Source organism: Schistocerca nitens, chromosome 1, assembly GCF_023898315.1.
Source record: "Schistocerca nitens isolate TAMUIC-IGC-003100 chromosome 1, iqSchNite1.1, whole genome shotgun sequence".
NCBI lineage: Eukaryota > Metazoa > Arthropoda > Insecta > Orthoptera > Acrididae > Schistocerca > Schistocerca nitens.
In genome coordinates, this window is record NC_064614.1 from 509,655,225 (window position 1) to 509,667,725 (window position 12,501).

The 12,501-nt window shown below is 37.0% G+C and overlaps 1 protein-coding gene across 11 annotated transcripts in view; it reads left to right on the forward strand.

The window, feature by feature from the left end:
• LOC126253109 (putative thiamine transporter SLC35F3) overlaps window positions 1-12,501 on the forward strand; it is a 708,458-nt gene that overhangs the window by 600,380 nt on the left and 95,577 nt on the right. The window contains exon 13 of one of the 11 annotated variants that reach the window (XM_049954309.1): window positions 8,330-8,377. The exons of the other annotated variants lie outside the window; for them this stretch is intronic. Coding sequence (XP_049810266.1) covers window positions 8,330-8,354 — 25 coding nt within the window. The 3' untranslated portion in view covers window positions 8,355-8,377. Of the gene's footprint in view, window positions 1-8,329; window positions 8,378-12,501 lie in introns of those variants that run through there. 11 annotated transcript variants of the gene reach the window in all.

Sequence of the window (12,501 nt, forward strand, 5' to 3'; positions counted from 1 at the left end):
TTGTGTGTCTATCGACATGCCAGCGCTTTCGTTTGGTAAGTCACATCATCTTTGTTTTTAGATATATTTTTCCCACGTGGAATGTTTCCCCCCCCCCCCCCTCTCTCTCTCTCTCTCTCTCTCTCTCTCTCTCTCTCTCTCTATATATATATATATATATATATATATATATATATATATATATATATATATATATATATATATATTAGTGCTAGGTCCTAGCTTTTGCAAACAAGGATACATTTTAGTTATTTAGATAGAATAGTAAGAGGTACAGAAATGAAAGAATAAATATGAAAGTCATTAACTTGGACTTCTGACAGGCATTATTCCTTCAAACATTGTGCAAATTCTCCTGGGGGTGTATATTTTTTAATGCTATGAACATTGTATATTCCCTTTTCTTGGCCTGTATCTGGACCAACCAGCAACAGTCCCTTAGGATGTGGTGTTCCCACCACCTTAAAAGGTCCAAAATACCGTGAAAGAACTTACTTGTGTCTTTCTTTATGTTAGAACTATGATTACATCTTTTACTAAAACCAAGTCATCTACAATAAATATAAGTGCATCTGTCATATAGTTAAATTTATGTATTCTGGTCTTATTGTCTATTACTGCTGCCTCTTTTCCTTTGAAGGGAGCCATTTAAAGAATTTTAATAATGGCTCTCCTATAAATTTTTTATACTTTATCTCTACTGTAGATAACCCAATGGGCATTTGGGGTAACTCATTCAATATGGCTTGGAATTCTGGTATCATCTGTACCCATGTGGTTTGTTTGTAGGAGCAAAATGTTCTACATAATTGGCCAATCTCTTTCATTACTCTCTCACACAGATTGAATCGTGGGTGGTATTTGAAGTCTTCAGAATGGGCATTTCCTCATTCTGCTGCATCACTGAATGAATAACTAAGCATAAAATCTATCTTTCTGGAGTCCTCCCATGTTTTTGGTAATGATCTAGTTAACATCCTTAAAAATGCAGTGAATGCACCTCCCCATCCAGTCTGAACTTTGGAAACTGTTTAGAAAAAATTATTCCATTTCCCATTTGAATATCCTCAAAAACCTCATCAGATACACCAACATTATTATTACTCTCAGCAGTTCTAAATACTGTTTTTGCATTTTCTAAGGCATTGCACAATTTCTGTATTTCCTTTCAATTCTGTACAGTATCTCCTAAAGAACTGGTTTTAATAGTAGCAAATTCAACTGTTTCCTGTACTTTTTGTAGTATAATGTCCTGCAATCTGTCTTCCAAAGTAAGCAAAGTTGTTTTACAACTCAAACTTTCATTCAATAATGATCCCTGCTCTAACATTTTGACCCATTCCTGTGTATCTCAGGTTTTGTTGTCTATGGTTTCTACTTTATTATGAATTGCTCTCAAATGATCATATACTTCATTCCTCACTAAATCACACTGTGCATTAATGTCCATTTGTACATTGCTAGGCAAAACATTTAAATATTTCTCCATAGCAGTAATTTTATTTCTCTGTACATTGACCATGGACATTATCTCCTCTTTAAACACTTTGTCTGTGAATTAATCACTGCCAACTTGGTAGTTGTAGTCTCTAACTTTTTGTTGGTACTTTGTTCTAACTTCTTCAATGTAGCATCCCCTTGACCCTTAGTGGTTTTCTGTTAAGGTTATCTTTGAATTTCTTACTATTTTTGTCTTGTGCTTTAATAGCTTCCTCTAGTTTTTTATCAGTACTTAAATTCAGCTCTGCTTTAATATCATCCCTATGTACTTTAAGGGCTGTATTTATCTTAGAGTTCAATTCAGCCTTAAGGGCTTCCTGTGAGCTTCTTATCATTTCATCTAATTTCTTGTTAAATGCTTTACTGTTTTCCTTCACAGCTTCACTGTTCTGTTGTGTTAATAACCTAAACCATTTTGGTGCCTCTGCTGCCATTTTTCTAGTCCACAACTAATTAAATTCTCATCTAATTAGTTAAAGTAGTTTTTCACCAAGTTTATTTACTCACAAACATTGGTAACTAATCACATAAGTTCTTGTACACCTAACAATTTAAAAAAAGAAAAAGAATGGTGCTAAACTCACAAAATCACAGCTGACCTGATGCATAGCATAGCAAAGTGGGAATGCTGCCATTGACTGCACAAGCAACTCTGGTGCATCATATTAAGAAGCTGTGACTGGCAGCTGCCACTCTGGTTGTAAGCCACTGACATGATGTGCCACAAAGGCTCGCACCGCTGTAGTCAGGTTGTCGAGTTGAACTGCTGTCATCCAGTCAACCTGCTGCTATCCTGTTGGTAGTCTTCCTTGCCAGACCTGCTGAAAACTCTTCCACCTTGTAACTGATACATGTGTGTGCATCATTTGATGAATAATGCTTTGTAAACGCTTACAGTAGTGTAGACAACCACTATCATTTATCTTCTGGCCATGAAAATTTCTTCCTTCCTTCTTGTTATCTAGGATATTGTTAAATGTGTGCTCACTCACATAAGTTCTGATGTTGATTCTAGAGTTCTCCATGGTTAACAAGTCTTTCTTTGAAATAATTCCAAAAAAATTACCCAATGTCTCTCCTTTCCAGCACCACAGTTGTCTCATCCTTTAGTAAGGTTGCCAGATGCTGCGTTTCCTCCCATGTATGTGTGGCTGCTTGGCTGTTACATTTTGCGTAGTGAACACTGCATGGTGGATCTGTCAGTGTGATGAAGTCTGAATTAACTTTGATTCTTCTTCTTCCAATATGATCACCTTTTAGTTTTGTTCTCATGGCCTGGCGACTCTGTACTAGAGCCATGTGCGAACTCATTTCTCTTGACTTCATATCGAGGCAGGATGATGGTGTAAGAGAGTGTCTCACTACTTCCAACTGCCGAATGGTGAATATGTCCACAATGATAATCTTCAGTACTGCTCCAGCTATTGACATTAATTGTGAAGATAGATCAAAATATTCATAACTCATAAACTCATTTGTCTTGAGCATTTACATTGTTGTTTGACCATTTTCTCTGAAGTGTTCATGACACCTTCAAGAGGCATCACCAAGGCATAAACACCTACATCCAGCAAGTGCTACTGTACATACCATGCTATTGCACATAACGTTAAAAAAAATGTTAACTGTTTTTAGTAGTTGCGTTGGCGCTTACTTAGCTATGTTGTTATAAAGGTACTTGCAGTTTTGTGATGATCTAATGCATTTATTGTTAATACAATGTATAGGATATCTTAAATATGTTTTGTCACAAAGAGGGCATCAAGAAGTTTTTTAGCATTTCAGAACTTTTTATATTTGGAATCATGATTGGTTTTAAATTACGTAATTGACTTTAAACAGTAGAAACTATGCACTGCAGCAACACCTGGCATACTTCTTGTCAGTTCATCCCATGTATTGGCTGCTGACAGTCAGTCTTGTGGCGCCCTAGTAAGCATGAAGTATGATCATATGGACGCAGTGTTGTGGCGATTTGCATATGTAATTTCAACTTTTACTTTCAATGTGTCAACACATCATTCATGTCATATATTGTGCATCTGGAGATTTAATGGTGTGATTTTGTGTGCATCTGGCACAAGATGCTTATAATAACCTGTACAAAGATATGTTGTCATTGATTCCTCTATGGGTTAATTTGGCATTATTTGTGTAACAGGTTGCAGCACCTTTTGTAATGTTATTACAGATCTGATGATGGTAACATAGTTTCACTGAAACTAGTCATCCACAATACAGTGTTTTATTACGATCTTGGCTAAGAGTTTTTCTTCTCCTAAGAAAGTAAATACAGGTCACACCTTCACACTCAGTATGAGTAAACTAATTAATTCCTGTATGCTTTCATTACTTCAACTACATACTTGATTTCATTGCTTAGATTTTATTCGGCTTCCCCCACTTTTCTTTCTACAGTGAAAGCTTTTGTTTCCTCCCTAAGTTTGTGAACCTGACTTTGTAGTCTTTTTGTGTGTTGTCCTAGATTTGAAGATTTGAAACTGATTATTTAATCTCTCTTGAACTCTCTTCATTTTTTAACATTAATTGTTCCATGTTTCAGAGTTGTTCTTCACTTATTTGCATTATTTGACATATTCCTAACAAGACAGTTTTCATATCAAAATCTCTCTGCTCTACTGTTCCAAACAAATAGCCCTCTTCTTTAATTGTTTCATCCACCTCCCCACATCTTGTAGTTGCCACACACCCCCTCCCAAACACACATACTGATTCAGATTCTACTTCTGGCTCAGATATTGTCATTTTGGTTAAATAAAATTTTAAAAAACTAATATTTTCATAAAAGAACTCATTTTGTGCTTAACATGCCTGTATGCTGCTGATGATAATGCTAGTTCCTCTATTATCCAGTATATGCTCTTTGTTTGGAATCGTGTTTTTCAGTTCCACAATACTTATTTTTTGTTAATTTCCTGCAATGTTTTTACATACTAGTGTACATAGTATTATTATCCTAGACAACACCCACAATTCTAATTCTTCCTCCCTTTACTTCCAATTAAGTTCATTTCTTTGTGGAAATGAACTCACCGACCTCATTTGAGCAACAACTCAAATTGTTCTGCAGTTCTCCAGAATTGTAAACAACTGGAGTATAAAAGGGGGAAATCAGTGTTTAAATATCAATGGGTTAATAATTAGTGAGTTTGTTAAGATCTACTTAACTTTTCTGTCACAATCCATTGTAGTTTCTTCTCCAAGTAGGCTTGTTGGTCTAAGAACTACAATTCATTGCTATTGGTTGCAGTAGAATAAACCAGTTTATTTTCTGTCCTGAATATCAATATTTGGATTAAAAGTTGCAGATGTACCACATGCATTTATTTCCAATCACAATTCATGAGTAAAACAAGAACATGCTACTCCTTACAGCAGAAGAGCACAAATTCCAGGGTGCTAAATACTATGATCTTGCACCAAAAACCAAACCAGATACACGTGACCAGTGAAGCTCATGTCTCATTGTAATTCAATGAGGCTATAATTAAATGTTGGTTGTTTGCATCAAAAAATAATATTTAAAAGACAGTAAATTGCAGAAGTTCTTCAATTAGATTCTAATATTTATTTAAACATTAATAATAATAATAGATCTGAATCATTTTGAAGTTTTTTTCAAAATTAAAGTGAACAAGACCTCACGTTTCTGTAACACTTTCGTATCATAAATTTTAGTAGATTTGTACCTAAGTCAAATAACTGTCTATAATTTATTTAATGATAACAAAGAAAACCAAATTTATATGATTTTTGAAGTATTTTTGTGTAATGAGTAATCTGGTAGTTTGAGTGTGTCGTGTACTTGTGTGTATTGAGTACACCGATTATTATTATTATTATTATTATTATTATTATTATTATTATTATTGTGTGTTCTGATTCTTGGTGAAAACAGGGTTATTGACCAGATCCATTACAAAATAAACATAAAACTTCAGTTCTCCTTCTTTGAAGTGTAATTACACAACACAAGAAATATTTCAGAATCAAACCTATGTCTTTGAATAGGATGAGATATGTACGCCCTGTGGACTGTCAGTGACTGAAAACTGAATCACAATTACTAAGAGTCAAAGCACTGGCTCACAAGAGACAGATTGTCTCAGATTACACAAACACTGCAGCTAACCAAAAAGCTGAAGTCCCAGAGTTCTGTACTGTAGAGTCCAAGTCTTGTTGTAGCTCAAGGATGATGTTGAGATCTATTTTCAAGCATGTGATCCTGCAGAAGTAGATTAACTTTGACTGCACCCTCTTAGAGTAATGCTGCTGCCCTCTGTTGGCATGCACTCGGGACTGCAGTGCTGGTGATCACCACTGTAGCCCCTGTGACTTTTGGCATAGGCCACCCATGGTCCAGTGCTGTTGTGCTAGAGGGCTATAATTACTGATACAGCAGTTGAAGTATGCATATTTGATATTCACTGAGTTAACTGTTGAGCAGAAAGCCACTTTCACTGACATTTCTTGTTGATTCTAGAAGGTGCTTAAGTATTTGACAGTTTATGTCATTAAATTTTGGTAGTCACTGCGTGACCAGATGTGAGTGGTGAGAAAGGTTTGCATTTGACTCTCCATTGTTATAGTACTGTGGTCCTGGCATTGCTTCCTAAATTTAAAGAAAATTGAGTAAGTGGGGTTGCAACATTTAGTAACAGAGCTAAATCTATATCATCATTGTACAAGTTATTCCTTAGTGTAATTGTGTTATGAGAAGGGAAGTTGCCACTCACCATATAGCAGAGATGCTGAGTCACAGACAGGCACAACAAAAAGACTCTCACAATTAAAGCTTTCAGCCACTGGCCTTCGTCAACAATAGACACACACACATAGGCACATGCTCATGCGTAAATGCAGCTCACAGGCATGACTACAGTCTCAGGCAACTGAAACGACACTACTCATGAAGTAGCAGCAGGAGAACACACACACAAAAGATGATGTTCTCCTGCTGCCACTTTTTTCTTTCCAATTCCATTAAATTGTCATAAATTGATTATTTTTGAAGTTATTACTTTAGTTCTTCAAGTTTTTAACTAGTATAGATTGTCAGTCTTTAAACAGACTGAAGGGTTTGTTGCAGACCCCTTTTCATTGCAGTACTCTGACTACTCTTGAGTAGGATATTATGGTAGATCTAGTGATTTTAAGGTTGATCTTCTAATGCTTTTGTCATCTCTGATTGTGTTTTCTCTGCATTTTCAGAAATTTTTTCTGAAACTTGTGTGTTGTTTTCTAATCATCTGTGATCTTCCCTAAATCTGATTACTTCCCACTCTCTTTCTCTAAAATCTCCCTCTCGTTCCAGTTGTGATGACAAGGCTCATTTTGATCAACCATATCTTGTTATACAATCAGTAGTTTTAGCCAAAATGGTTTTCATTAAATTGTCTGATGAGGTTATTCTTTTAATTGCTTTCTTACATGGTGGTGAGTTGTCTATGGAATAGTAATTCCACTGATTTAACCATTGTCAGTCAGATTATTTATCTCCTCTTGTGTTTGTTGTAGAAATGTGATGTTACCAAAACGGTTTTCATTCAATTGTCTAATGAGGTTATTCTTTTGGTGGCAGGCTTTCTAAGGGATAATAATTCCACTGTTCTCCTCTTGTGTTTATTGTAGAGCTGTCATCTTACCAAACTCGCCTGGTTCTGGGATTTGTAAGCGGTTCACTTCCAGTATTCAAACAAGGTGCTCTGTCCGTTCTGTGATGCTGTTTTCTGTTGTTGCACTATAGATTCCACAAGGGCACATTCTGGACTGGTTGAATTATTGACACTGATTGAGTTGCATATATCCAGTGAATGGTTTAAGATCATGTAACCACATGTGGTTGTCTATGCCCATATGTAAACTGATAATCCAGTCCCCTTTTCAGTCTTACCTTGCACTGTGTGAGACACTGTGCCTGGCAGTGGCTGATATTGCTGCTTCCTGCACATGCCTGTGGCTGATTATTGTAAAGTGTCAAGATGCAAATTCATAATATAAGTGGTAATCATAATACTTTAATGAGCACCTCCCCCTCCCCCTCCATAAACCATGGACATTCCTGTCGGTAGGGTGGCTTGTGTGCCTGAGTAATACAGACAGTTATATTACAGGTACAATCTGAACAGAGGGTATCTGTTGAGAAGCCAGACAAATGTATGGTTCCTGAAGAGGGGCAGCAGCAGCCTTTTTAGTAGTTGGAGGGGCATCAGTCTGGATGATTGACTGATCTGGCCTTGTAACATCAACCAAAATGGCCTTACTGTGCTGGAACTGTGAATGGCTGAAAGCAAGGGAAACTACAGCCACAATTTTACTTACCACTTGCAGCTCAACTGTATGGTTAAATGATGATGACATCCTCTTGGGTAAAATATTCTGGAGGTAAAATAGTTTTGAACACCAGTGCATCAACTTCTCCTGTGATTGCTAGTTATTGCCAGGAAGATGATCTGCCACTTTATTCTTCATCATTCAGACTTGTTTCACCACACTTGAAGCATCTGTGTCACCTAACCACTGTATTACATGGCAAAAGATTGTTGCCATCCAGTTCCATGAACTCAGTGTGGGTTGTTGCAATGTTTTCCCTTTCAAATGTAGGAAATTAATTACTGCACTTTGAACTGCTCCATTTTGTTTTGTCTCCTCTAGTGATATGCTATGTTACTGTGGTGCTATGATTTCAGTGTGTACCATGACTACAGACATTTATTAGCAAATAATAATAATACTGACAATAACAATTACATATCTTTATTTTTTGAGGTGATAATTAAAATATTAGTACTACCTCTCATACTTCCAGATGCTTGAACCATTCCGCAGAATAGAGCCCCACATTATGATTATAGGTATGTACCTCTCATGTATCAACATAAGACACAGTGTGACTTCTGAGTTCCAGCCTCGTTATCAACACCACAATGTCAACATAGAAAAAGATGTTTGACTTCCATGGTATCTGCTTTACTCAAACTGTCCTACACAATGGGCATTATCAACATTACAATTGTAGATATGATATATCATGCCATCAATCTTGAGTATTTAATGTGTTTGATGTGAAGGCACCTTGAAAGGATTGTTGTAATCCCACAACCTCAGTGCTCCTCAGACCTTTTTATTGGGCTACCAGCTGTCAATTTGAACAGTTATCAGTCCCCCAAGTCTGAAGGTGAAATGCAAATCTTGTGGTGTTGTGCCAAACTAGTGACTCCATTATCTTGCTGCTCTGCTTACAATTGCCAACAGATTAACTTGGTGCATAATTTGCTGTTACCCGGCGGCCATCCTATAGTTACAGATTTCAGAAAGTTAAGGGACAGTTGTTTGCCTTGTCAGTGAAGAGGCCACTTAATGTTTCCTTTATTGGTGGTGGTAGAGAAGAGAAAGCTGTCACCAAACAATACTATTTATACACGAACATCAGTCATTGTCACAGGATGACAATAATATGTATCATTCTGTAGCAATTTGTTTATAATGCTCATTATTGCCTACCACATTTTAAAATGGGACTTAAAAGCTCTGAAAAAAAGTAATCACATAACTTAAAGATTGATTAGAAGGAAATCTCTATTTTAAATTTTCTTGTGAATTTGTAATGATTACTAATGTCTTCATTTAAGCTGGTTGAAGACTGAGGCATGACAATATTAAATTCTTGCTGCATTCTTCATAAGCATGCATATTCAATATGAAAGTAGTGGATTATATTGAAAATGTATGTATCATAGTTCATCCAGATCATTTTCTATGTGCTGAGTAAAGTCCTACATGTGGGCCACACTTTTTATTTGAAACAGGATGAAATGAGTTTCTCTAAAATTATGATTGAAAGTCTAAACTAGATAATGTGAAGTCTTGGTTGTGAAGCCATTTTCAAATGACTGCCTAAAATACTTGTTAAGAATAAACTAATCAAAATATATAACAACCATTGGTAGTTTTGTCAAAAGAATAAAAAACAGGACTTACATAGTACCATCAAAATGGTCGTTACTGGATTAAAGTAAAAGCTCTTATTAAATCACACTATGGTAAAAGCATAGAGGTTGGCCTAGTATACAATTAAATTAAATAGAAGTTAGGTATAATTAAAACTGGGTTTACATTATGAGATAGTTATTTAAGATGTACCGGCTTAAGTTACTTATCTTGAGATGGTCTTTTTTGCAGGTTTCTCTGCTTTATGATTCTGGCTTCCATGTTTTTGGCTAAAGGGCTTCATTTGTGTTAATGCTGCTACATCTATGATTATATAAGTCTGTTGAGGTATCTGATACATGCTAGTTCACAGCCCCCACCTTTATATACAAGATGACACAAAAAGTCAAACAATGGAAAATCCAGGATGGAATGTAACAATACGAGAGAAGGAAAGTTGCTACTCACCATGTAGTGGAAATGATAAGTCGCGATACGCACAATAAAAAGATTCACACAATCATAGCTTTTGGCCATTAAGCCACAGCAGTGAAGTTGCACCTCTCTGAGACTGCAGACGTGTGTGCAAGTTGTGCTTGTGTGAGTGTGTGTGTGCGTGTATGTATGTGTGTCTACTGCTGACAAAGGCCTTAATGGCCTAAAGCTATGATTGTATGAATCTTTTTAATGTGCCTATCGCAACTCAGCATCTCCGCTATATGGTGATACAAAAAGTTGCGCAAAAATTGAACAAGATGATGGAAGAGTTGAAATAAAACAGCTTTGGAACAAAAACTCATGGCCTCAGAAGTAATCCTTAGCCACTGAAACCTTTGGAATGTCAGGAACTATAAAGACAGTCAATGCACAGGTACTTTAAGCTTAGGGAAGATAATGTATTGTTTCTTTGTACATACTACTGCTTGTCGTTCATAATCATGTTCTGTCTGTTGTCAAGTCATTGAGGTCTTGTGCATCATTTGCTGTGTATGTACATCTGCATATCAGTTGGGCACTCTGAGACAATTGGGTCATTTGTACTGCAGTAGTGTACACTGTGGCATTACCAAAGGTACTTGCAGTATTTGTGATACACACAGTACTTTGCAAAATGGAACATGCACATTTTCAGAACTGCAATACAAACATTTCATCTGTGGTGGAGCTAAAAATGTCATGTGATGAGGGCCTCCTGTCGGGTAGACTGCTTGTCTGGTGCAAGTCTTTCGATTTGACGCCACTTCGGCGACTTGCGCGTCAATGGGGATGAAATGATGATGATTAGGACAACACAACACCCAGTCCCTGAGCGGAGAAAATCTCTGACCCAGCTGGGAATTGAACCCAGGCCTTGAGGATTGACAGTCTGTCATGCTGACCACTCAGCTACCAGGGGCGGACTGTGGTGGAGCTACTGGCAATGCACATGAAGCTCAACACCTGTACCATGCTCAATGTTAAAACAGACATCAACCACAGCCTGAAACATTTTCAAATGTCTGTAACCTGCTCAGGGATACATATTCTCTACATCCAGTAGGTCATGTGGACTACCCACAGAGCACTCAAACAGTCCATATGGAAGAGGAGGTACTTGCACACATGGAAGAACAGCGATTAACGAGCACAGATGCCATCACTCATTCCATCATTCAAAATAGTTTGTGATGCATCCTGTGTGACATTCAGATGCACCTCTGCCATCACCAGTGAAATCAAGGTTTAAGTGTGGATGATCTCTAACAAAGTGTTTGATTTTGTGAATGGATTGTTCAGTACCGTGAGAATGAGCCAAATTTTCTAAGGAACAAGTTGTTCATAGATGAAGCACATTTCACCAGAGAGGGTTCTTTAATTTTCATAACAGTTACATCTGGGTGTGACACAATCCTTGCATCCCATTCAAACACCGCTACCACCAACAGCAGTTTGCAGTGCATATATAGGCCAGTATTATCAGCCATCATATGATCGGACCATACCTCCTGCAACTAGTAGACTATGACTTGAATAGAATTAGATACAAGTTCCTTCAGAATTGCCAGAAGACACTCCATATAACATGCCTAGTCAGATGTGTATGCAACTAGATGGGGCACCTGTACATCTGTACAAGTATATGATGTACTGAGTGCCACATATCCCAGGAATTGGATCCTTTTTTTGTGGGAGCACATCAAAAGCCTTGTGTACATGACAGCAGTTCCTGAGGAAAAAACACTTCTTGCCAGGATACCTGATGCCCTCACCATTGCTGGCGCCATGACCTACAAGTTGTCTTCACAATCCTTGCTCTGGGAAGTAGGCATGGCCCTGGAGTGCATGTCATTTCACCTGGCATAAACCCATGACCACTGGCTGACTATAACCTTGTGCCAAGTGCATGAAGCACACAGTCCCTCATGAGCTCACTTGATGGAGCTTTCATTTCTCCAGGTGGCATTACCTGACTACATTGACTTCGACTTTGAACTATCTATGGACTTTACTTTTAGCCAGCTACATTCTATTTGTGTAACTTGGAACTTACCTGTGATTATATTAACTGTTTGCCTCTACTGTGAGCTTTTACTTTGCACAATAAATTGTGCTCATTGCCACAGATCTCAGCATATGTTACACCTGTACTGAAAGTGATGGTTGCCATTTTGAATGCTTTCTATAATTTACAACATCGTTGAGTAAACAGCACATTATCTTTGCTCAACTTGAGGTGTGATTTGATTTGATTTGATTTATTTCATGTTCCATTGGTCCAACTGTGTTGGGTTCACAAGGACATGGAATGAGTCAGTTTTTTACAAATACAATATGATAATCTTATAGCATATACAGACATTTGAGTACATAATTATACAAAAATGTATATAGTAAATTCTTTGAGCAGCAATACAGTAAAAAGAAAATACATATTTTCTTAGAATCATTAAAGCACTACAGTAAACAGATACAGAGCACACACGGATACAGAGTTCAAGTTAAATAACATTCTTAGTGTCATTATGTCAACCTGTATTATATAATATTATAATATTTTAGTGCTTTCTTAAA